At 37.3% G+C, this 27757-nt stretch overlaps 1 protein-coding gene across 1 annotated transcript in view; it reads right to left on the bottom strand.

Moving 5' to 3' along the window:
• The window catches only part of LOC108970870 (E3 ubiquitin-protein ligase HUWE1), a 35812-nt gene that overhangs the window by 3531 nt on the left and 4524 nt on the right, over window positions 1-27757 (bottom strand). The window contains exons 2-11 of the mRNA XM_018936551.1: window positions 21066-21305; window positions 20789-21010; window positions 19516-19787; window positions 19002-19459; window positions 8850-18884; window positions 8046-8450; window positions 7531-7719; window positions 7146-7467; window positions 6902-7067; window positions 6624-6814 (exon numbers count right to left, since the gene is read on the bottom strand). Coding sequence (XP_018792096.1) covers window positions 6624-6814; window positions 6902-7067; window positions 7146-7467; window positions 7531-7719; window positions 8046-8450; window positions 8850-18884; window positions 19002-19459; window positions 19516-19787; window positions 20789-21010; window positions 21066-21305 — 12500 coding nt within the window. The remainder of the gene's footprint in view (window positions 1-6623; window positions 6815-6901; window positions 7068-7145; window positions 7468-7530; window positions 7720-8045; window positions 8451-8849; window positions 18885-19001; window positions 19460-19515; window positions 19788-20788; window positions 21011-21065; window positions 21306-27757) is intronic.

Raw genomic sequence — 27757 nt, 5'->3', positions numbered from 1 at the left:
GCCGCCAATAAAATTAGTGCAGTTTATGGACCCGATACAGTTTCCATTTCCACCGCACAACGATGGTTTCAACGTTTTCGTTCTGGTGTAGAGGTGGTCGAAGATGCGCCACGCTCCGGAAGGCCTGTCGTCGAAAATTGCTATAAAATTGCTGAATAGGTCGAAAGAGACCGGCATAGTAGCAGCCGTAGCATCGGTCAAGAGCTGGGAATGAGTCATCAAAAAAAATTTTATGAACAATTCAAAATTCAATAAAAATACCGCAAGACTTTTTTGACAACCTAATATAATTTTCTATAGCCCCATATTAAGATAGCTTTCCCAGCCAAAAAAGGCATTGCGACGGTGGGTGAACCGATTATGAGGAATTGTACTGTTTTCACACTCGTGGATGAGTCTCTAACGCCAACGATTGCGCCCACGTCTTGACAAAAGAGAAGGGAGATATGACCAAAGACGCCGTTTATGAGCGGCTGAAACGTGTTTAAGACGACTGCCCCCGCCAGAATGGAAAAATTGTGCTTTGTGATTTTAATGCCAAGCTGGGATAAGAAGGCATCATTGGTACAACAGCTGCAAAATTCAGCCTCCATGGCGAAAGCAAAGTTCAAAACTATTGCTTATTCTGATAGATGGTCAATCAGTCTTGTCTTACAGCAAAGCACGCCCGTCAACAAACACAGGGAAGATAAGACGTCGAGGAGCTACAATCACAACCTTCATTTAAACGGTTTTCTACTCGACTTGCACTCCTGCTCTCCGAGAGTACTCATCACCAACTCGGTATAAAAGAACTGTGGACGGTATTTCAAACGCTTTACGCACAGCTCCAAGCAAAACCATTGGTTTTCGTAAAAGTCGAAGAAGAGTTGGTACGATAGGACTGTCGCGTCGCAGTGGAGAGAAAGTGGACAGTCTTGTGAGGTAGGCGATCGATTACAACACGAGAGGGTGGGATAGATACCGAGAGTTGAAGAGGGAAGAGAGTGGGATACCGTTTTTAAGGTAAAAAAAATCCAGTGCTAATGCTATTTACTTCTTAAATATGAATTGAGTAATTTTATGCGGACCTTTTGTACATTATTGACCATAATTTTGAAAACCTAGGCTAATTTTCTTATGCAGAAATATTAAAGCACAATCCGGTAACGGAGCTTCACCCAGAAAGTCTTGAGAAAAAAACACTTTGCGGCGTTCACCATAAATTGTATGGAAATTATCCGAAAATAAGGAATTAAGAATAATCATTCAAATTATAATCAAATCTTCCCCCATCGTTCTCTAATATTTTTTTTTTCATTTAAAATTTTTTGGCGGACATTTAAAGTAAAAACCGCTATTTCCACTAAAAAAAAAAATCCGACATTTTTGGGGGTAAACCATCCTTAATGTAAAAACAAAATTTACTATACGATGGTAGTAGGTATTTTATATGTCAAAAATAAGTAGAATGTTTGAAATGAATCGGTCAAGTAGTTTTGAAATGACAGTAAACAAAACGCGTCTAAAATTTATAAACTAAAAAGTGTCGAAAAAAATTACCCTACATTGTCAGAAGTATGATTAATAAAAATTACTCAATTTTTGTTTAAGAAATAAATTTGCAAAATATGTAATTTTTTACAATGAAAAAGTTACACTCCCCCACCCCCCTGACAAGGTAAATACAACCATCTATAGGAGAATACAGTTGCTAGCGTACGCCGATAATATTATAGCCTATAGCATTAGCCTCAAAAACCCTGCGGTTAGTTCTGCTTTCTCCATACTGAAGATGGAAACGAAGCCTATGGATCTTGTTGTGAAAGAGGATACGACGAAATATCTCCTGTCATCGCACAACGAGTCATCGCATTCGCATGATTGTCACAACTTTGAAGTTGTAGATAACTTCGTCTGTTTTGGAACCACCAACAACATCAGCCTTGAAATCCAAGGCAGAACCACCCTTGGCAACAGGTGCTACTTTGGACTGAGTATGCAATTGAAAAGTAAAGTCCTCGCTTGTGTTGAGGCATGGGCAATGACATCATCTGATGAGTCGGCCTTAGGAGTGCTCGGGTGAAAGATTTTACGGAAGATTTATGGTATTTTGCGAATCGGCAACCTTTGTGGAAAAAAATATTTTCTTTCTGTACTCACACTCGGGTTGGCTTTATAACTATAATATTCAATATGTTCGATATCTTAGCAAAACTAACTAAGTACTACTAGTACTAAGTGTACTACTGATTCTCCCTATTATATCCCATTTTATGCCGATCAGTGTTTGAATTATCTTCATAAAAAATGTTCTCATGTCAGAAATTAATGCAATCCATCCAAATCTTGCCTTATCCCCTTTAACTTGATACGATATGATTTCCGACTTTCACCTGGTTTAACCATTTAGGTCGGAAAATATTTGGGATACTTTAAGGATATTAAGTAGACACGTTTTTTTTAAGTAAGCTCTTTTCTAGCCGTGAATATGAATTAAATATTTATGTCCAGCCTAAGCTCTCTTACCTGTTTAAGCAACAAATTACTTTAAAATCTTTAAGAAATTGTATGTTGTTTTTTTAAACAAAAAAGGAATATACGTTTTCTAGGGCGGAAAAGGTTTTGATTACTTGACTCAGTATTGGTTGATCAAGCGTCATTTTTTACAGTTTTTCTTCGATAGAGACAAAAATACAAGCCAGGCGGCTGAAAATGTTTTTCGATTGCCTAGAACTAAACATGGCACAAACTGTTTGGTACCATTTTAATAAGTTTGGATACAAATAGAAGCTCGATGTATACACCCCACACGGAATAACGCAAAAAATTTCATGGATAAGTACTATCTACCGCTGCTGAAGCCAATGACTCGCCAGAAACCCCATGAGCTTGGTTGGGTGGTTCTTATACTTATAAACCGGACACGGTAACAAGTGATTACCGCCACATTCTGCATATGTCTAACGATTTTTTTTTGGTGAAAAATTCGCCTCAAAGGAAGCTTGGAAGTTGACTATCCAATTTTTTTATGCCAATAGGAACGAGACTTTCTGTAGCAGTGGCATTATGAAATTGAGAATTATATTAATTGCAAAAAATTAACATATTTGGATGTGCGATCCTGCAATATGTAAAGATTGTTTTTAAACATGTGGTTTTAAAAGAAATAAACCGCAATAATGCGCTGAATATTCTCTTTCTTTGCGTCAACGTCAGCGAATGTTAAATTAATAAATAAAGGCTATATAGCATTCAAAATTGACTGTAATATTTCATTTTTGAAGAAATATAGACCAATGATTTTCTCTGCCTATAGAGCAAACCAAATAGTAACTTTTCGAGGATGTAACGGCGTATCAATAATGGCTTGTGGTTTATCAGCATTCCAAATGCGACAATTTTGTTTATTAATGTACCTATTTAACCAAACCTGAGCTTCAACGCTGAACAAAATTTTCTTGTGAAAGTCGGGATCGGTGGACATTTCGTTTTGGAATCATACCCCGAACGTGCGAACGTGTTCTGCAAGATCTTTAATAAAGCATGGGTATAGCTCTAATCATTGAAACCAAGTTAATAGTTAAATACTTTAAAGTTATTGTTCTGACTAAATTATTATAAATGGTTATATACATATATAAGAGAACTTTCAAGTGTATTATCATCATAAAAAATCCATATTCAATATCAATAGAAAGCATGTTAGGAGTAATGCCTTCACACAAAGTTTCATCCAGTTTGTACGGTTTGCCATTGTTTCAGTTTGTGGAAGGCCGTTGAAGTCATTGCACTTGAAAACGCAGATAACAAAATTGGGAAGCATTCTTCAAAGTATTCGGAAGCTTTGCTAAAATTTTTGACAGAAATCGTAAAATGTAGCACAAGATTAATTAGAATTTGCAGTTATGTTTAGTATAATAAAATTAATGTAAAGTAGTCAAAAGGTTCCAATTTTTTAATATTTAATTGAATTGAATTTTATGTTTCGAGTAATTTATAAATAAGTCTATTTAAAGTGAAAACGTTGGTAAAGCAGAAAATAGACATTATTATGTTTAAAAAGCAACAAAAATATGTAAGGACTGAGAGTGTTCTCCGCCAGCCAGGAAGAGGACGTCAAAGTAAGACGAATCAACAGGAAGACAGGGTATGTAATGAGAATATTTTTGGGGGACTGTTTTAAAACTGCTCCAGAAATTAGTGGAGAGCTTCAGCTCATGCTCACCTAATAAAACTAAATAGTTGAACTGTAAAAGATATTTTGAGGATTGAGGAAATAACCCTGCTCTCAACCGTATTGAGAACTTGTGAGGATTTAAATAGCACGCAATTCTACCCCACAAAATACTTATAATACTATATTAAATACGCTTAAAAATTTGATTTTTTCTTCTATTTAAAAGGATAACTTGGATTGAACGGCTTAAAACTAGTATTAGCTCGACAGGGCTTAATTTGATTAATCTTTATTAAAAGATACCATGTAAACATTATAATGCCAAATCGGCCTTTTTCATGATCGAGCGACTGTCAAATATCAGTTTGTCGATTTTGACATTTCTACATCCTATAGGGTGTATAATAATTGATTATAGATTCAAAGAGGTCGATTAAATGGCCTGCGATTGGAGCTATGTTCAGAAATTCACGCAAGTGAAAAAAGTTTTCTAACCCCCTCTCTCTTGGGAGTGGTCAATAACGATTCTTTTACTTATGGCTCAAGCAACTCACGACTTTCGGTCTGAGACCAAGTACATCCTGGGTAGCCAAAAAACATGAATCCGAACTAAAGTGAGAAGGCGAAAAATCCCCTTCCCAGGGTTTTGCGCTGGGTTTGAGACCCGCCATGTAAAAACCTCTACCAATAAAAAGTAAACAACGGTCTCGAAACCCTACAAACGTATTAAGGATTACGATTTGAGAACATGCACCTAGAATGTCCGGTCCCTTAATTAAGAAGGTACCGCCGCTCAGCTGGTTGATGTCCTTGTTAGAATAAAGGCAGACATCACCGCCGTCTAATAAATGTGAGGGACGGGATAAGGACTGAGGCGAATGAGTCCTAGTGGTACCGTCATGTTGTGATAGACGGAAGACACGTCTCCAGTGTTTTAGACGTGCGTACGCTTCGAGGTCCTAACATTGTTTCGGATCACTATCACGGAAGAAAAGTTCGGCGTCGTAAAGCTGCAAGGCAAATAAGGCGCATATAAAAAATTTACTAAAACTTTAGGATTTTTATTTATATACATAGATTAGCTGCATTTGCATACAATGCCAATTTTGAACATTGTAAAAACTAGAAATGTCATTAACTCACGGTGTATTGACGAGTATGGATGCAACATGCATAAAAGTACACCATGGACGTTTTAATTTACAATACAATTGTTGCTTACACTTCATGTGTCGGTAGCTAGTGGAGAGAGCAGTTTCTCTAATTCAAACTTATCGACCTACCTGTACTCTACAAAGTCAAAAAAGACTGGCAAGCTTGGCAGCATTATGAATTAAAATGGAGTGGCTCTTAAAATAAAACAGCTGCTCTGATTTTTCCAAAGGCACGAATATTTAAAAAATTTACTTTTTATTGTACTATTGAATATAATATATTTAAATAAATCTGCTAAGGAATGGTCTAGAATTTTCAAAAATAAATTTTTATTGATAGTTCGAAAGTATAGTCCTTTAAAAATTTACTGTAAACCTTTTGGAAGGATTTTCACATTATTTTAGCTTCTACAGCAGTTTTAGCAAGTAGCGCGCGGTCGAGGGGCTCGATAAATGGATCTTTGGACGTAGTTATCTCAAAACTCCTTTTTTCAGTGTGCCGTTGATGAAAAAAAAAATGTTCCATCCATTTTAATATATTGTTTATAAGATCAATATCTATCGCTGGGACTACGATCAAATTTTAGTTTTAAGAACTTCGGATTTTTATGCGATCTAAAACTGTTCCAAAAATAGATGTTTTCAGAAAAAAGCGCGACATTTTTTTTATTTTTGTAGTCCCACCGATAGATATTGATCTTATGAACACCATATTAAAATTTCAAGTGATTCGGACGGATAGTTTTTTTTTCATCAAATTTTATTTAACAAAAAAAATATTTTTGTACTTTTTGTAAGTGTATAAATAAAGTGTAAAAATTTTAAAATGATTCCTCTTTTTTTAAACCTTAAAAAAAATTCAGAAAACACCCTTAATTTGAGGGTTCTAGACCACCGGGACCCCTTAAACCTTGGATATTATTTTTTTACTAAAAAAACTTTTCAATAGTTATAAATATTTTAATTCAACCGTTTGAAAAGCTAGCCTACTGCCGTATCATTTCATTTTGCTATTGCTACCGCTCTCAATAGAGCTACACAGGCAAGATCTGTACCATATGAAAATTTTAATTAGCTCTGCTCTCATCCCGCTCCCAATTTTTTGCTAGCGCTACGCCAAAGCAGCGCACAGCAATTCATTTTTGACTATTGCTACAGGTATAGTTTTTTATCTCCGAGAAGAGCAGGTCTTAAATTATATGATTTTTATATCACACACATCTTTGTATGGTTGTTGTATGCGAATAAGACAATCATGACAAAAAGGATAACTAAGGCATATTAACATATCAAATATAAAATGTTCTTACCAAGTATGTGCACATGGTAATCTATCCGTCGATCGGTCATCGCGATGTATTTGGAACCTTTGAATACCATTCATTCCCTCTAGGGATCCGAATCCTTGGAGAGGAACTTTTGATGTACCAGTAACGAACTGTAAGAATTTAGCTCGATCAGCTTGGTCGAAACTGCGTAAAGCTCTCCAAAACCATTGTATCTGTAAAAGAGAAGAGAAAGTCAATCGGTAAAAAAAAAAAAATTATTTTATAAGATGAATAATTTTATCTCATAAATTTATTTTTACCTGTAACGATTTGGATGTATACTTGTGGTATTCTGTGTTTGCTCTAAGGTCCTCAATATCAATGTCAGGCAATCCAGATATCAGTAATTCAAGTTCTTGTTCGTTAAATATTGAAATCAGATGTTTTGGTATAATGTCGTAAAAACCTTCTAGAAAGGCATCTAACCTGTAAGTTGTAGTGAAAGTGGAAAGCAAAATATTATTGGTTGTTACCTTAAATGGTTTTAATATATCTCAAACATACTGTTGACGAATCGAACCACTCATTTTTAATTGACAAACTAACTGGACGTAATCGAATTTGTTTTCTTCAGTCACTGCGATATTACGTCCATTTGGAATAAGATCCCGGACTTGGGTAACACCAAACTCTTGTATCTCTGTAGAAAATGTAAGTTCATAGCCCAAAGTTGAAATATCATTCTTCATAAGATAATCCAAGCCCTTATAAAATTCATAATCTTGCGACTCCATATCAGTGTATTTCACTTGTTTTCCGAGGATGTGTTTATAAAATGATCGAGTAAAGTAGCACTCTAGTAACTTATTATCATGTATTGCCTTTGCTACAATGAATAGAATTAATTTTTTACAATTCATTCTAATAAAGTTCGTAAAAAAATTAGTACCTATTACACGTCCGACAAATTTGAAGTAACTCAAATGGTTTGGATTAGCATGACTCGACGGATTTATCATATAAGTCACTCTGTCTCCCGGCGAAACACAAAATAAAGCATACATGGGGTTGAAGATTTCTCTTGAAATTATAACGTACCATTCCCTTAGAAGACCACCAGCATCTTGACCTTCTTCATCTATGAAATACATAAAAATATATTCAATTTATTAGGATTGCGTACCTACTACTTGTTTTATGGATCAAACTATTAATTACAACTGATCTACATTTCAATCGAACAAAATTTTACATTCGAAATGCTATATATTAAAATATTAATGAATAATAAAAATGACAACAGAGTAAATATTAACAAATGCGAAATATAATAAAGTGGAGAATGCGTTAATCAGCACTTTCGATAATTAAATACAAGCAATTAACAACCCAGTATCGAAGAAATAAATAATACCCCTGCTTTCATACTTCAGTCATAGAAGTAAGTTTTAATAAATTACTAACCTTCGAATACTATGTAAAAACGATTTTTCCATTCCTCTGGTCCTAAGCGATATAATACTCGGAATGAATCTTCAAATACTGTAACTCGACGTACGCTAACGGTGTTCTCTTCGCGGCGTACACCTTCATCGATGCGTTCAAGCTCAGTTTGAAAAAATTTCCGTTTCACATCAAAATCAAGTATACGTGTATGATCGACTAAAACAGCAAAAGGTCCATCCGACAAATGAATCGGAGATTGTCGAAGAATTTGATTTAGCACAGTTCGATGTTTTTCTGCAAAAAGCAAAAAATTCTCCTTGTCTAGTCGTTGCTGAACTTCCAATGAGTTTGTGCGTATGCAAGACTTCCGTATATTATCTAAGAACTCGAACGAACCAATTGAATCTTGTATGTCTGTTGAATCTAAAAATAAATATATTGAAGAAAGTTAAATTATATTTATAAATGAAAAAATAATATATTAATTGAAAAATCATAAAAAAAAATTTTAGAATCTCTAGAGCAATTACTGTCGTAGCTTTATTAAGGATGAAAAAACATATTTTTAAATGTTTTCATTTTGATTTTTGGCTGTATAGATATCTAATATATCGGATATTAAGTTATAAGTTTCCCTTTTCGGATAGCTGCATGATGCACAATACGATTTTGCACAATTGATTTATGTGCTGATTTAAAAAATTTTATGTGAAATTAAAGTGGTAGTAAAAACTTATAAAGGCTGTGGATTACATATCATCATCATATTGAATTATGAATATTTACATAAAATTAATATATAACAAAATAAATTTTACGAACCTGTTTTATCGGTGCTGACTGAAGCTGAAACAGCCTGATTGACATTTGCTTCTTCTATTACTTCTAAGGAAGCATTTTGGGTTTCAAGGTTGGAAATGTTTTTTTTCTCATTTTTTTTGTTAGTGGCATGTATTAGGAAAAATGCTTCCACAGTGGGTTGCAATACAAGAACTGCATACTCGTCTTTTGACTCTTCTAAAGCTACTAAACATTCACTTAATGTGTTCCAAAGATCTTGCAGAGATATTATCTGACTTAGAGTCGGCTTTTTATTCGCTGGATTCATACCTACAGGATCTTCAGAGTAGAAAATCTCACGAACTTGTATGAATATCTTAAGAGTTTTCAAAAAATACAATTGAGCTGAAGAAGGTGAAAGCAATTTTTTGATAGACGGTAGTTGCAATTCACATGAAGGCTTAAAATTGCTCGGTGCCGAAATAATAACGTTTTCTGATGTAAACCGGTCTTGCATTATTCCCTCGAGTACAACTTTATTTTGAATTGCTGTTTCACATTTTGTTTCATTATCGACCTTATTTTGAACTTTGTAGGAGCGAATTTCATCGAGTAAATTTTGTATGGCTAAACGAACTTCTTTTGCCAATCCAAATACTGCTGAGGATAAATACTCCAAAAATATTGCATTAGAAGCATGAGAACATTGGCTCAAATTAACAATTAGTTTTGAAATATTATCAAGCCCATCGACGGTGCCGCATTGATGAGTTAGTACTTCAGTAACTAACTGCAGTTGGGAAAAATTTTTTGAATACAGTTTACTTTTTGCACGATAACCGGTAGTGTATAACTTAGTTTCAGCGTCAATAGATGATTCATCTCTATGTTTTAAATCAACATTAGTTGCAGTACTTTGACCCTTTTCTTCCATATCAAACGGTTTATTACCTAATTTGCTGTCATCCAAATCACTCTCTTTGGGGAGTTCCCCACTAAGACTAGCTAATAATTTAACAAGCATATCTGTAAGTTGGGGAGATCGACAAATAACTTTGTAAGGTAACATTTCAAGTAATTTCGAGAATGGAGTGTCATTAAATGATTGAAATTCGACACTCGGCTCCTCCCACTCCCACCGTGGATAAGAAGTAAGTGGAAAATCTTGCATATTCGTAAGTCTTTGTGGTGTAAGCAAATCGATTTTTAAAAGAACATCCCAAAATTGTTTGGTGTTTGTGTTATATGTAGTCTTTTTAAGTTGCTTGCTTTTCACCCCATATGCATTATTTTTGTGTCCACGATTTGCTGCGGCTTTTGATGTTGATGGGCCTTCATCTAATTTCAAATCTGAAACCTTATGAGATGGTTTAGTAGTGTTCAAAGCACTATTGCGCTGCATATTTGATTCTATTATGAGAGCGTCCCGGTTCACTTCTGAAGTATTCCCAGTAGATATATTCACATTTCTGTTATTTTCTTTCGATTCAGTAGCTGGATCAGATTTTCTCTTTTGATCGTGTTTAAATGGAACAAAACTGCGTGGAAAATGCCTTGCTAAAACAAAAAGTAAATCTAAGCAGTTTTTAACAACCATTTGAGCTGCTTGTGGATTTATGCTAATATTATATTTTGTAGTTGAATTGCTCTCAATATTTTTCTGTGTCATTTCATTAATAATAAAAACATTCGATTTGTAACCAAAAGCTGCATCTATGCGCAGTTTAAGCCAGTTGGGTTTAACAAGTAGTCCATCTGATTCGTTCATTTTGTCTTCATTGGTTTTTTGTATAATGCTTATTAAAGACTGTATAATCCAGGATCTCGTCGGAGCATGATAGCACAAATTGCGTATAACGCGATGAAAGCGAGTGTAATTAATTTTAGTGTCTTCTGTAAATAAAAATAGAAGAATTGTTGCTAAACAATCTGGATCAAGCAAATTATTATCATCCTCCATGAAGAGTAGTGCTATAGGCTTGCCATGAATTTGTTGCTGATGCTGATGTACAATTGTTGTATGCTGGTGATGCTGAGATTGCTGAGTGCGGTCTGCTTCATACCATATTGTATCATAGTTCGAATGCCATCTCGAGTCATCAGTTAGATTTTGTAAAGAGGATGGAAACCGTCGCAGTACATGTGGCGTATCTATACTTGGACCGTTTCGACTCTCCCAATCGCGCCGCAGATATTGAGCTTCAGCAGCCAAATCGGGAGGCAAACTTGCAATTTGTGATTCTTCCATATCAGTAAGAATTGCTCGACGTAGTGACTCAGGTAAATTTTGGAAAAAAGCCGCTGTATCAACGGGATCATCAGGATTAGCTGCCGAAGCAGCCTGGCGTTGTTGTTCAATTCTCTGTTGCATTAAAACCTCAGTCTGAATATTTGGTGGTAACGCAGCCAAAAATTCTGGATTAACTTCTATTAAAGAATCATGTGCGACTTGAATTGCATTTTGTTGTGCTCGTTGGCGTATGCGTTGCATTCTTAAATGCTCATTTATAACTTCCTCACGCATTTCAGCTGGCAACGCAGCTAAAAATGATGGATCCACACCCTCCGGAACTTGTAGATCTCCCAATGCAGCTCGAACTTCCGCATTCATTCCAGAAGGTGCAGCTTCTGAAACAGCTTCAATATCATCCGACCGATGGTCTTGAACCGCTGCCACAGAAAGTTCTTGATTTACGGCACTCACTAGCCTAATATCTTCTTCTTCAATATTTTCAGTTGTTACATCTTCTGGCCTACTTGTTGTAAAATGTTGTGATGCTTGAGTCATTATATTATCCACGTTTTCGCTATTTGATGGCTCCAACACTGTGCGCATTTCAAAGCCTGGTAGTATATCAAAAGCTGTGTTAATTTCTTCTCCCGAATTTGTTGGGTTAGTATTTGAACTACTTTCATCCTGTTCATCCTCGAAATCATCTTCAACATTCTCAATAGTTTCACCCTCATTCGTTACCAGTATTGTTGGGTTTTCTTCTTCACTGGAATATTCCACTTCACCGGTACCATCATTTGATATTTGATCCTGCTGTTCCTGTATATCAGTAGATAAAGCAGTATTTTCATTTCTCTCTGTTATATTTTCATTAGCCGACGAGGTATTTTCAGATCCACTATTTAAATTAATTGTCTGTTGAATGAATACAGGTATAGCACTGCGGCGATTAGGAGAATTGTAAGTGGTAGTGGATATTGGTTGGTCTATAGATTTGGCCTTTTGATTGTCTTTGAATGCTCTTATTAAAAACGGAATTAGAAGATGGGCAATATATAAACAAGCATCTGTTTGTGACTCCAAGTCCAAATGCTTAGCTTCCTCAAGCCACCAATGTAAACTATCTTGATTAAATATATCAAGTTGCCCTTCTTCGGTCGGATTATTAAATGATGGCATTAAAGTACAATACTGTTGATCGAGCAAAATTAAACGTCTAGTAGATTCACGCCTTTGAATCAAACTTCCTATTGGTGTAGTTTGGCTATTTGTTGATCCAACGTATACTGTGCTGGTATTATTTTGACTTCGCTCATGATTGGTGGTTGAAGTACTTTCTAATTCAGTATTTGTAACAAAATTTAAATCTGTCCTAGTTGGACCGAGCCTCGGTGCTATCCAAACAGATGAAGGATTTGTTCTCACTGAGCTTTCATCGGCATTTGTCAGATTATTATCTGCAAAAGATTGGTCAACCATATTACTAACCACATTTGAGGACGGTTGTACATTATCTTGATCAGATAATAACAAAATATCATTTTGATTTTCTAAACGAGCTCCCCGAATTTCGGGGGAACTCATCATTCTATTTTCGGTATTAAGATTACTGTCAGCACTAGTTACTTGCTCACTAATTCTTGCGCTAACTTCTGAAACTTCATCATCAGCGTCAGATCCATTGACTACTTGTTCGCCGCTCCTACCACTTACTTCTGAAGCCTCATCATCGGCATCATTTGACGCAGTTTCTGAGGATTCGGGTTCATAAATATGATCGAAAACTTCAATAAACTGGCGGGTTTCTTCATCGGCATCTGTTTCGCTATGATCTTCAACGTCTTCTTCATTACCATCCTCATCTTCGTCATCATCATCATCTTCGTCATTTCGCTCATTTTCTGTAGAAGCGTTTGAGTCTGATTCAGATTCACTTGTACTAACATCTCCCAGATTAGTGGAGTTATCTACAACAGTGGCTACAAGTTCAGATGAAGTTGATGCGCCATCGCTACCACCATTTCCTCCATTTTCTGTATTTGCAACTTGATTTCCATCTGGTCGATTATTTCTTGTGTCCATTCTATTTCCATCTGCAGGGCCATTATTAGAATCAGAACTTCTGCCTAAAAATGCTACATGTCCATTTTGCAATAGATCATCCCATAGTTGATCAAAATTAATTTGAGGTCGCAAATTTGTTGAAGCTAAAAGTTGTGATTCTCTTACATTTTCTGCAGTGTCTTCATTAGTGGTCGACATGGAGTTGGTTGGTTCTTCTGAATCTAAGAATATATCTTCGCCATTTAAAATAAAATCGAATGCCTGTCTACGATCAGATAAAACGTTCCGAATAATATCACGAAGCACATGTTCACTACCTACAGATCCCGAGTTTTCATTAGAGATACGTGATGTTATCCTTGGATACAAACGGCGATTCATAACAGCATTGTTGCCATTTGGTGGAGTACCAAAAAATATTTTTCTAGAAGATAGAGTACCAGGTGTAATAGTAAGTCTCAACAAAATTTCCATTGGACGTAAAGTTGAATGTACTGTGGTTAGAGTGTTAGAATTAGACAAATCTTTATATTGCGCTAATTTTGCCAAATCAGTCATTATTCCTTGCTTCAGCAAAATTCTATACATATTATTACGTTGTAAATGCACTTTACTTGACAGCATTGGACTTTCAATCATTATGGGAATCAAACCAATAAGAACTTGCAAACGAACATGTTTTTCAGTGTAGCTAGGTTCAGTTAGTGTTCGCACAATCGCTTCATGAAGTTCTTCAACCAATTTCGATTGAACTGTTGGCTGACTAACGCAATCTGACAAAGAAGAAAGTAGAACTCTTGACATCATACTCACTTCTGGATCTTGTTGACGCTTAGTTATTGGTAGAAAGTGATCTAGAATAAATGAGATGCATGTCTGTGGTTTTTTAATTAGTGGGCTGTCAGACGGCATATATACGTATTCGATAATAATTTTCGGCACTAGACACTGGTAGGATCTAACTGCGTCTGCTAATATTTTTAATAAAGTCGAACGCGGTAATATTGGCTTTTGGTGCGTATGACTCGTAGATGGTATATGCCAACTGCAGCAGCAAGGGTTTACATCAATATTGTCTGTGTGTTTTTTAGCCAAAGATATTTTAGGTTGAGAATTATCTAATTGAATATGTGAAGTCTCCCCCATCCCTGTGATACTATCATCACAATCATCTGTTGTGGACAAACCGCCATAATGTTCACAAGGTTGAATTATTGCTCTCAATATATCTTTTACTGTTTCTTCTGAGGCTTCATCAATTTTCAAAACATTGTTAGTAATGGTTTCACCGGATTTATTATGAGTTTGACACTTTATAAGAAATCTTGAATCATCTATAGGAAAATTCGAACTCAAAGCATTATCAGCTTGTAACGACTGTTTTGCCGCCAAAAGAAATATCTTCGGATGTCTTGCTACCGCAGATGATACCTGCGTCAGAAAATATACCAGATCGCGATGTCCAACCGGCACAGTTGGCGAAGAACGTATAGTCAAAATTCTTTCAATGGAATCTTGTAAAATTGAGGGAGCTTCGAGAACATGCCGTATTATAACGATAGCATAAGTGGGAAACTCCATCATTCCACAAGCCTGACGCATCTTAAGTAATAGTGATATTCCACCATTTTTATAGAAGGCCTTTGCATTCTCATAATCTTTAGTTAAGCGAGCACAAAGTTTCATAATGGAAATCTTTGTTTCGAAGTCTACCAAAAATTCAGGCCTTAGTAAGTGTACAAGACAGGCAATGATATCAATACAATTTTCGCGGGATAATCCAACCTTTTCTTCGTGGAGAATAATCTTTTTGTTATGTTTGGAAAACCCAGATGTTCCTTTTTTTGTGGTTGATTTTGTAGTGTTTTTAACCTTCATTTTCTTTTGTCCTAATAGAGTACATTCTTGTAATTGCGTCGTGCAAGTTTGTGGCGAATCCTTTTCATTGGACTGAACAATGTTTTCCTCATTATCACAATCTTTTTTAGCCTGCGATAAACCGGTTAATGAACGAAGACAAATCAGTTCGTCTTTATAAATTACACCTTCACCACCAGGTTTTGATCTTACACTGCGAGTAAGAATACTATCTATTTTGATATTGGTATTTCCATTTTTGAGTGAGCTTATAGCTTCCGATATTTTTAAGTCTGGTAACACCGAGCGATGGCTTCCTGAAGCTTCGCTCACTTGAGTCATATAATTAAAATTAACAGTATATCGCTGACGTCCTATGTGAATCACCTGAGACTTTTCACCCATTGCAAAAGCATTTTTAAGTAAATTATTATTTGTTTCTGTATATGAGTTCCATTTTCCAGTCGAAACATCATACCACCTCCATTTATCAGTGCATACGGCTCGCATATTTTCCCTTCGTTGCAATATTATGCAAACGTTATCAATTGCGTCAACGAATTCTATGAAGTTCTGCAACCATTGAGGAGCTTGGGGCTTAACACCTATTAATGTCTGTTCATTCAATAAAGCTTCAGTCTCATAGAGTAGATTGACTATAATATGCATAAATTTCTCATGGGAGACTATAGCACAAAACTCCTTCCTAATATCACTATAATTTTCATCTAATAGTATTGTTGAGACTTTAAGCCGTATTAAAAGTTTTGTCGATATTTCCCCAAAGAAAATATTTTCCAATTCAGATGTATTCGTTATTTTTTCGTTTTTTATAACGTTAGTTATTTGTTCCATACATTCGGTTACACCACTTACAAGATTCATAATGAATTCTCTTTTATTTTGTTGATTATTCTGTCGGTATAGCGCAGATAAAAGCTCTGTACCAGTATTAACAGTTTCAGGCAAATATTCCATAAATGCAAATACTCTTTCAAATACATCATTGCAAAACTGATTAAATATTTCACTTGACACAATTTGAACATTATGAAAAATTCCATATTGCTTAAACTTCAAATTTCCTTTCGTATCACTTGTTCTGTTGAAACCTGAAGTTGATGCCGAATCTGTGTCGATGTCCATGTCGGTGCCACCTTGTTGACAGTTAAGTTGATTTGAAATACTTTGAGTATTTTGAATTTCAGTAGTTGTTGCTTCTGGATGATTCAACAGGAACTCTGTGGCTTGTTCAAGTGAACGCGTATTTCTTAAGGCATCCATAACGTGTTGTGGGCCAAATCCCATGTCGGTCAATACTTTGAAATGGTTAGCATTTAAAAATCCTTCTTCTGAAGACTTTTCAGTTTTCTTCCGTTGTTTAAGTAGTTTATCCGCATTTTGAATCTCATCTAAACGTGCTTTATAACGGTTGGATATCATATTGTGTGATTTTATAATATGCTTCAATATAGCCATAATAGTTTCCGTTATAGATACTCCATAATTAGGAATAGGTTTACGTTTCCAAATGCGCCTCACAACATGCATAGCAAGTTGATGCATTTGGATTAAGTAAAATATTGGTTCGAAGTCAATAGTATCTGAACTATAACTACCTTTCGTTGACAAAGCATAAGGTGAATCAAGAATTCCTCTGGGATTTACCATTTTTTCAAGCAACTGTAGCCAGGCATCTATAAATTCCCCGGTACCTGCAGGGTATTCGTTGGTATCACTCGGAATATTTTGCAAAATATTATTTAATAACAAACAATTCTCAAATCCAAAAGTACTTGAACTATTATCTAGAGATAAAGCCCAATAGAACATATCAAAAAATGCCCCTAAGCCATTTTCTTCACAAAATTGAGAGATCATTAAGTGGAAACAGCTTCGTTTGTCATCAAAAAGCATTGGACCAGTAAATCCCACAGAACATATAAGAAATGTAAGTTTCAACTTTGGTGCAGGTTTTGTTACATTATTTTCATGGCTGAAACCATTTACTAGAATTGAGCTCAAAACCCGAGCAATTTCTTTAGCGTCCGCTGTTGGAATCTTACTGTTTACAGTATTTGATGAATAGTCATTGTTCCGCCGTTGTCGAGCTTGAGGTGTACCAACTGAAAGTTTTACTAAGGTTCCAAAAAGTTCGGCTAATGCACGTCCTAGCCGTGAAGAAGCTGCTAACAATGACTTTATATAACGCAGTTGATCATCCGCTTTTATTTTAAACTTAATGGAACTCAATTTCTTCATAGTCAAATCGTCCTTGTCAGCACCCACTGTTGGCTCGGGAATAGATGTGTCATATAATCCAGTTTCATTTATTTCATCGGAGCACAGGCTTAACAAAATGGTACTCTCCCACACCAAAGAAATATAAAGACGGACTAAACTTTGTAAAAGTTGTATGCCAGTACCTGAATTGTTACCCCAACGACTTAGTAGAGTTAGGCGCATTTCACTCGAAGCGTTACGACATAAATGAACTAGAAGAACCACATATCCATGAACTGAGCTCATATTGTGTAAGAGTGGTGTGTAATCAGCTGTAGAAAAGCCATCATCTAATTTGGGACATGCCATTAACTCACGCAAAAGTATACTTTCTCCGGGAAAATTAAAATTCGATATAAGGGGTTGCAAATTGTTTGTTATTTTTGATAATTCTTCGAGTGCTATATCTATTACTGTCGTCTCATGTGCTAAATTCAAAATAGATTTACACACATTAGCAACTGCTTGTGCTGTTGTAGATACAGGTGAATCAATTGGTAAGTTTGGCAATGACAGCAAACGTAGTAGTGGTTGTAAACCGCCATGCATTACGAATTCTCTACAATGATCCCCATTTGAGCTATTGCTGAATATCGCATCAATAAATTTCATAACATTTAATATGTAGTCGATTAAAGGAATAGCTTCCCGTTCATGATTTAATCGGATTTGCACCTGTTGTTCTATATTTCTATTTTGTCTGTGTTGCTGTTGTTGTGACGCAGAAGACATTTCATCATCATCTTCATCGTCTTCCCCACTGCTATCATTTTCATTGCACCTTAATTCCAGGGTGTTCTCATTGCTAGGAGTTTGTTGGTTAGTTGGGTTGATCGTATTGGCAATAGAAGAGCTATTATCCTTATGCGCTCTCCAGCAAACATATTTCGCATCAGATCCAAATCGAACTAAATCATGTAGTAATCGTACGATGGCTTCTATTGCGTCTGTGCGTAAATAGGGATGATGCTTCATAAGGTCATCCATGGCATTACCTAAATTCGTAGAAGTGTCACCTAATGGGTCTGAAGACCGGCGCCTTCGCATAGCTACTAAATAATCTGGCGACAACAATACTCTCAGAAATTTATCAAATGGATCATAAGACATGAATTCCATGAGTCCACGTTCATTTAGGCAAAGGGCTGAAAATATATTTGGTAAAGAACCCAATATTTCCCTTGTGGCTGGTACTTCTTTTTGTAGCAACGAACGAAGGATTATATTTGTGAGACCCGTTTCTTGTAAAGATGACAATAAAGATGGTTCATTGAAAACATAAACTGTAACAACATCAGTAGCTAACAAAAATAATGACGGCCCGTAATACTCAGCATTTGATATTATGTGCTGTAAAGATTTTGGCAAGGAACTTTCCATTATATTTCGCATACCATTAAAATGAGCATGGTCTTGAATCGATTTTTTAAGAAAGTTAAGCATAGATTTCAATAAGGCTGCTCTTTGAGTAACACATGCCATTTTTTTCCCGTCTTGCTCAGTTACCGGTGATTGTGACGCCGATTTTTCATTCAAGACTCTACTATACTTTCTGGTGTCTCGTTGAAGTTCACTCCTTCCAACATAAGCTTCATTATCTTCAAACGTTTCTAGTGGTGCATTATCCCCATTTCCTTGATCTGAAGATAAAAAACATCAAGAAATCGTGATTAAAGAAATGGCATGTTCCAATTATTAAATTTTCAATGAATTTTTGGACTGTTTTGTATACTATAAACTACAGTACCAACTATTACCATTTGAAATTTGATCCATATCGTCTATAAATTCCACTTTTATTTCCAAATTATCTAAAGCATCTCTGCAGCAATTAATTTCTTTTTCCATGCGGTCAATAAATATATTAAGACCATTACATTGATGAAATTTGCTGATGTCGATATTGGTAATTAAATCAATGACCCGAACAGCTCGTGTAACAAAGGTTATGTGTTCTAAATCGACCCCGGGCCAATTAATTACTTGTAGCAAAGATTTCATCATACCACTTTTTACTAAAGCATGACCACCTGCTTCATAACTGGCTAAATGATAAAGTAGACTAAACAATGAGGTGGCCAGAACCAATGGATATTTTTCGCAAATTCCTTCGTTCGTCAAGCTTATTATACAATCGCGGACTAAAAGTGGTAAAATGCCTCCTTGACGTTCTGCTCCTGTATATTGTATTATTTTTGCCAGCCTAGAACCTGGTCTAAAAGAAAAACATTCTTAAATTGTTATAATAATAATTAATGAAAGAAAACAAACCTTGGTACATTAGGATTTCGGTCGAAGTGCAACATAGACGTTAATGTTCTTAGAACGGCAGCACGAATTTCAACTAAGTATACATCCTCTTTATCTATTAATTCGCACAGTTCTTCACCAAAGCCGGAATATAGGATTCTCTCAACATTGTCTTGTAAAGCATTAGAGTAAATCAGTACCGATATTGCTTGAAGACGAGCTTGAACAAACTGGAGACGTAACTTTTGATCTTTAAAACCAGATACAAGACGAATCCTATGTGCAATTCGCATCTAAAATTATAGGATTTTTGCTACTTCAGTTTTTTATACTTATTTCGATCACTTTTTAGATATTGTTATTTATTATATAACAGTCTTTATATTACCAAATTTCTATTTCTTAATATTAATGAAAAAATAAAGTGTCAACTTAAAAAACAACTGAAGTATATCCCACTATTCAAACATTGCTTCGAGACCCCACAAAGAACTGTTAGATTAAAATAATTATTTTAGGTATTCTACTCCTCCACAATCCACAATATAAAATAAGAACACACATTTATCTTCGCTTTTTTGTATAACCGGCTATTAATTTTTTTGTTTTATAAAATATGTAGGGAAAAAGCGATGATTCTAAATTGCAATCAATTTGAAGGACCCGAAATAATATAATATATCTCTATACTTAAACAAGTAGAAAGTAAAGCTGAACTTTTTTTAGCCTGTAATCGTTTTTTGTAGTTTGTCACATAGCAATTATGTAGGGGTGAGAGAAATTATTATTCGATTTCATCCATTTCATATTGTATGAAGATATGCTTGAGTAATATCGTAAATTTGGTTGATATATGGAGCTTTAGTGTTTTGTGCATGCATTAAAAGTATTACTGGGCACCCACTGCTCAACAATATTTTAACACAGATGTCTTCTATACATAGTTTCATCAAATGATCTCAAATTTTACTCAATTAAGTGAAGCTTTCCCTTCCACGGACGGACAAAGGTACATACATGGGGAATTCAACTCTTATCGACATCCTAAATATAACTTCATCTACAACAAGTTGCGAGAGCAAAAAAAAAACTAGGTCAGTCAGAGTCAACTTAATGCAACTTGGCTAAATGAAGTGATATAATAAGAGGAAAGACCACAACAGATAATATGTCGCAATGCTATTCTCTGTTATAATCTAATCCAAGCTAATCTATGTACCTGCATAGGATATTAATTTTTGTACAGACATCGAAATAACCAATTTTTCTTTCTTTTTTTTTAATTTCCACTTACCTTAACTGTCTCCGATGGGTTTTTCATATGACCACAGATCGCTTTCACCACTTCTGAGATGGGTAAGCCCTTGCATGTATTCACCATATCAGGTATCTCCAGTAAAACTACTTGACCATTTTCATCTGAGTATTCAATTGAAAGTTGATATAAAAACTCCAGTTTAGGTTTTCTAATGCAACAATCAATTAAAGCCAAACCATAATTTGGGTCCCCCCAGCGCTGTAAATAAATTTGAGTGAAGTATTAAATCTAAAACAAAAATAAGGGATTGTACCTCAGCAATATTATAAAGTTTCGTCAAAAGCATATCCTTCTTTTCCAGTGATAACCGCGGTATGAAATTACTTCTTTTAGAGAACATATACAGCAAATTCAGAACTGCCAATACAATATCCATATTCTGAGAAGACAGCAATTGGGTCAAATGTTCTACCGAATTATAAAGATGTCTTGAAAACGAGTGTTCAATCAATAAAGTAGTAAAATTCAAAACGAGAAGTAACAGACGAACATCCTGAAACCATTTATAAAAGTGATATCGTTTATTAAAGAAACGTAAGTCTTCAAATTTTTAAAACTAAAATATGTTTTAAATAATACATAACTGACATGCAATTTCTATTTGTATACATATTGTATGTATATTCTATTTGTATTTTCGAATTAAAAGTGCATATAAATTAACTTTCTTTCATTATAATTATTATACTGATATAACGTATTCTCTGCTACAATATCAACCAAGCATACCCAATCCAAAATACCCTACGTTTTTCATAGAAACAAACGGCACCTGAACTTTACTTTAATTAAGAATTTTTAACATGCTTAATATTAAAATTATGATATACATATTTTTTTTGGTTTACACACTTGATCATTATTTTAGTATAACATCCATCATGGGATGGATGGAGTCATGTGTAGAAGTTCACGCACGTGAGGAAAGTTCTCTGATCGCCATTCACTTGGGAGTGACCAGAAACGATTCTTTTACATATGGCTCAAGCAGCTCACGACTTCCAGTCTTTGACCAAGTATCCTCTGGGTAGCTAAAGTGAGAAGGCGAAACATCTCCTGCATAGGGTTGTGCGCTGGGTCTGGGAACCGCCACGTAAAAAAAACACCACCAATGAAAATTAACAATCAGCCTCGAATGAGAGACCCCCCTTTTGATGACGAGGGCATGCACCTGGAATGTACAGTCCCTTAATTGGGAAGGTGCCACTGCCCAGCTGGTTGATGTCGTCGTGAAAATAAAGGCTGACATCACCGCCGTCCAAGAAATGCGATGGACGGGATAAGGACAGAGACGGTTCTTGTAGCATTTACTACAGTGGCCATATAAAGGAGCGCAAGTTTGGTGTGGGATTCGTGGTGGGAGAGAGACTCCGTCGCCGAGAAATATCATTCACTCCAATGAACGTCTAGCCACAATCCGTATCAAAACGAGGTTCTTCAACATATCGCTGATTTGCGCCCACTCCCCGACGGAAGAGAAGGAGGATGTGAGCTGCCCCCGCCACGATGTCAAAATCGTGCTTGGCGACTTTAACGCCAGTGTGGGCAAAGAAGGTATCTTTTGCACTACGGTCGGTAAATTCAGCCTCCACGAGGAAACATCCCCAAATGGGTTGAGGCTGATCGACTTCGCCGGGGCCCGAAATATGGTTATCTGTAGTACTAGATTCCAGCATAAGAAGATACATCAAGCTACCTGGCTGTCTCCGGATCAAAAAACCACCAACCAGATCGATCATGTCGTAATAGCCGTAAGACACGTCTCCAGTGTTTTAGATGTGCGTGCGCTCTGAGGTCATAACATCGACTCGGACCACTATCTTGTTGCAGCCAAGATTCGCACCCGCCGCTGTGCAGCAAGAAATGCATGCCATCAAACACAAGGAAGGTTCAACGTCGAGAAGCTGCAATCACAACACAGAGCCGAACGACTTTCTACTCGGCTTGCGCTCCTGCTCTCTGAGAGCACTCGTCAACAACTCTGTATAAGGGAACTGTGGGACGGCATTTCAAACTTCTTACGTACAGCTGCAACCGAAACCATTGGTTTTCGGAAAGTGCAAAAGAACAGTTGGTACGACGGGGAGTGCCGTGTCGCAGCGGAGAGAAAACAGGCTGCCTACCTCTGCGAGCCGTTCGATACCAAACAAGGTTTCAGACAAGGCGATTCCTTATCGTGCGATTTTTTCAACCTGCTTCTGGAGAGAGCTTCGAGCTGCAGAACTAAATAGAGAAGGTACCATCTTCTATAAGAGTGTACAGCTGCTGACGTATGCCGATGATATCAATATGCACTTTTGACTGTTTGATATCAATATCATCGGCCTCAACACCCGCGCCGATAGTTCTGCTTTCTCCAGACTGGACAAGGAAGCAACATAAATGGGTCTGGCAGTGAACGAGGGCAAGACGAAATATCTCCCTCGCGACTTCTCACTCACGTCACTGTTGACAGTCATAGCTTTGAAGTTATAGATAATTTCGTCTATCTTGGAACCAGCGTAAACACCACCAACAATGTCAGCCTAGAAATCCAACGCAGGATAACTCTTGCCAACAGTGCTACTTCGGACTGAGTAGACAATTGAGAAGCAAAGTCCTCTCTCGACAAACAAAAACCAAACTCTATAATACTATGTTCGGACCGGCATTGAAAACATTTTGAAAACACATTTGTATGTTGTGGAATCTAAGTCGTTCGGACCGACAATACATGTTTTCGATAAGATTTCACTGACAACTATTAAAAGCGGTATTCTATAAATAAATATGGGTTTTGGTCTGAAATATTTTACAGCCATTGCAATCAATTTTCTGCGCGTGTTTGTTGTTATGCCGTTGCACCAAAGAGAAAAGTCTGCAATTTCTGCACGGTGCAAGGTTTTGCAAGAGCAAGAGAATCCCCCTCATATGAGAATATCAAGCGACAGCTGTATTTGTATGTGGAATGTAAACAAATATCAAGTGACAATTTAGGGCCGGCAAAACATGTCTTCCAAAACATCGATTAAACTAGAGCAGGYACCGATTATTATGAGTGGAATGTAAGTTTTCAGCGAAAACTACATGGACGAAAACACAAGTTTTCGTGCGAAAACCAGTTTTCGTTGTCGGTCCGAACATAGTATAAGTCACTCATAATTCCCGTCCTGTTATACGGTGCAGAGGCTTGAACGATGTCAACAACGGATGAGTCGACATTGCGAGTTTTCGAGAGAGAAKTTCWGCGAAAGATTTATGGTCCTTTGCGCGTTTACCACGGCGAATATCGCATTCGATGGAACGATGACCTGTATGAGATATATGACAACATTCACATAGTTCCGCGAATTAAAAAGCAGCGGCTACGCTGGTTGGGTCGTGTTGTCCGAATGGACGAAAACACTCCAGCTCTAAAAGTATTCGACGCTGTACCCGCCGGGGGAAGCAGAGGAAGAGGAAGACCTTCACTCCGTTAAAAGGACCAAGTGGAGAAGGACCTGGCTTCACTTGGAATATCTAATTGGCGCCACGTAGCGAAAAGAAGAAACGACTGGCGCGCTGTTGTTAACTCGGCTATAATCGCGTAAGCTGTGAAGAAGAAGAACATCCATCACCCAGACCCCATTAGGAGATCGTATTATAAAAGGGTCGGAAAAGAATTTAAATAAATTCGGTCCATACAAACGAAACTAACAGCCCTGTGCTGAGAAAACCTCACAACTCATTTGTGAACAAATATTTATGAGGGTTGTTGTGAGATTATTTTTGTTCAAACCTTTTTTTGGGAACGTATCTGATAAAACAGTTGACATACTGTATATACTATATTATAACGTACATATATGTACGGTTTACCAAAATGAAAAACAATTTAACTCTTTTCCATAGAAGTTACCAAAAATTGTAAACCTTAGCCACACAACAACAGCAAAGAAACATATTCGTCCCCAGAATAAAAAAAAGGTATTGCAGCACAGAACTATATAAGTATATTTCTACTGATCTAATGAATGCAATCCAATCTCAGCCAGGAGGAATGAATGATCATTATTATCTTTCTCAGGATCCGTTCCCACGACAGTCGGGTCTACGTAACCGGAACGGACCCGGATTTTTATGCGGCCAAGGACTGTCAACTCGGTAGAATTCTCCCGCTACAACAACAACAACATCATTCTCAGGACAGACGGGCTTACGTAGTCGAAACGGATCCGTATTTTTTATTTGAGCAAGCATTAGCAACTCGGCAGAATTCTGCCGCTACAACAACAACATTTACTAATAACTTACTTTATTTCCGATGAGCCACCGCAAAATTTAATTGTCGCAAATTGATGAAAAATTATAAAAACGGATTCAAGTTGTATACAATTTTCTTTACAGGTTTTATGAAATTTCTCAAGATACTGTCCTTGTCCGTTCATTTGAGCGTTCTCACCTCCGGTTATATTGGTTGGTTTTATATGAAAATATTAATGAATGAATAATATTGATGGGTGGTGATTTGGCTCTGAGAACTCTATTCACTGAATGTATGTACGATGTCGTCGACGTAGTTAAGGAAGAATCTCTTAATGTTCCTATTAGGCGGAAGCGCTCCAAGCAGGTGTTTGCAAGAGTTACTTCTACGAAAACATCCTAGCACGAACTGCCTAACTGGGAGCATAAGCGTGTCATCCCGTCGTGGTCCGCAGTGCAGTGCTCTGACAGATCTGAAGTTTCCTCATCTGCGTACCATTGCATCCAGGCGACCATATTGGTGCGGCATAATTGAGGACCGGCCGGCCGATTGCCTTGTATGTTGCCAAAAACGTTTCCTTGTCTTTCCTCATGTGCTGCCGGCTACCGACTTGAGGATTTTCTTGCGGTTCTGTACCGCGTAATTCTGTAATTGCGGTCGGATGGGGAGTGAAGGAGACTATCAAAAGTTACACCTAAAATCTTAGGATTATTGACAGTCGGCTCTGTACCTAGACGATAATCGCAGTCGTTTGGGGAGTGAAGGAGCATCGACTATCAAAAGTTACAACTAAAATATTAGAATTATTGACAGTGGGAACTTTGATGCCATCGACTGCAATATTAAGCTCAAGTCTATACTCCTTCGTCCAGTTCGTGTTGTTGTTGTTGTTATAGCGGCTATCAGTCCCCGTTAGGATGATAAGGGTTATCTCTGTTGTCGTCGACGTCATCTAAAGGGAGGCCCAGGAAACGTGCATGCAAAGAAGTGGTAAGTGTCATGCGGAAACTCTTGATGGCTCCACTATGAATGGCGGTCAGTACCTGTCGGAAGTCAGTTGTGTCCAAAGAAAGACCTCTTGATGCTCCTAGAGGCGGTTCCGCTCCAAGCAGGTGGCTGTAAGGGTGATTTCTACGAAAACATCCCAGCAAGAACTGCTTGGACAGGAGTTCATTATGCTTCGTAACTGGGAGCATAAGCGTCTCACTATGAAGGTGTTCGATGGGAGACATCAAGAGGCATCCCGTCGTGGTACTGAGTGCAGTATTTTTACAGGTCTGGAGTTTCCTCATCTGTCTACCACTGCATCCAGGCGACCATATTGGTGCTTCGTAGTTGAGGACCGGCCGGCCGATTGCTTGTATGTTGCCAACAACGTTTCTTTGTCTCTTCTCCATGTGCTGCCAGCTAGCGACTTGAGGATTTTATTGCCTCTCTGTACCTTGGCGATAATCGTGGTCGTAAGTGGAGAGATGGAACATAGACTACCACAGGTTATACCTAAAATCTTAGGGTTTTTGACAGTCGGAATTTTGACACCATCGACTGCAATATTAAGTTCAAGTCTATACTCCTTCGTCCAGTTCGTAAAGATGGTCGCTGTGGATTTGGTGGGGGGAAGTGTGAGGTTCCGCGCAGTGAGGAAACGAGAAAGGTCGGAAAGATAGTTGTTCACTTTCGAACACATACCATCGATTCCTTTGCCCGACGTCAATATCGTTCAAGCATCTGCGTACGAGGTTATGGAAACCCCTCTAGTTTCTGCGGAAGTTTCGATATGTAGAAGTTAAACAGTAACGGGGAGAGGACACCACCCTGCGGTACCACCTGTTTAATTCTTCTCAGTTTAGATGTTTCACCTCGAAATAGTACGGATGATTGACGACCGCTCAGGTCAGCTTGACAAGTCCAACGCTACGAGGATCGTTTTCTCACAGGGTGGTTTCTGATTGAGGCCACGAACTATCTAAGCGTTTATAATGCTAAGTGCTGTGGTGATGCTGTGCACTTTTCGGAATTCATGCTGGTGGCTGGCTAGGCTCAGATGGTAAGTGAAGGTCGGGAGTAGCATGGTCTCAAGTGTATTCATTATCGGACGGAAGGACTCCCCTTTGTTGGCGGGTTTCTCAGGATTCAATAGTGGGACCACTCTTCCGACTTTTCACACATCGGGTCTTTGAAGAGTTCTCAGCGAGAGGTTGAGGACCTTGGTAAGATAGCTTCCTCCCGTCTAGCTTAGGTGCTTAAGCATAAATTTGTTGATTCCATTAGGGAAAATGGATTTAGAAGATTTCGATTTGTCAATCACATTCTGAACTTCTTCATCAGCAAAGTGGCGAGCAGTCGTTTGGCATTTTGCGCAGCCGGCGACTAACAGATCGCTTGGTTTTGTCTACCGAAGGTTGCAGTGGAAATTGCCGGCTAAAAAAGCTCGCGCACTTCTTCGGGTCCGAAGAAGCATGACCATTGAATATAACTTCCACTCGGTCGTCATGTCTCTTCGGGTTGGACAAAGCCTTGACAGTAGCTTAAAGCTTATTCACACCGATGGAGAGGTTGCAGGACTTCAGGTGCTCTATCCATTTCGTCCGCTTATGCTGGTTTACCATACGCCGAATCTCCGAATTGAGATCCCTTACCGCTGCTTTAGCTGGGAAATTGGGGCGGATTTCCGCTATTCGTCCAGCAGGTATGAAGCGAGCGGTAGCTGCTGCGATCACCTT

The sequence above is a fragment of the Bactrocera latifrons genome, unplaced genomic scaffold (genome assembly GCF_001853355.1).
Source record: "Bactrocera latifrons isolate USDA-ARS-PBARC rearing strain unplaced genomic scaffold, ASM185335v1 scaffold_311, whole genome shotgun sequence".
NCBI classification, from domain to species: Eukaryota; Metazoa; Arthropoda; class Insecta; order Diptera; family Tephritidae; genus Bactrocera; species Bactrocera latifrons.
The sequence above is the reverse complement of the archived record's forward strand: the minus strand, read 5'-3'. Positions and strand labels throughout refer to the sequence as shown.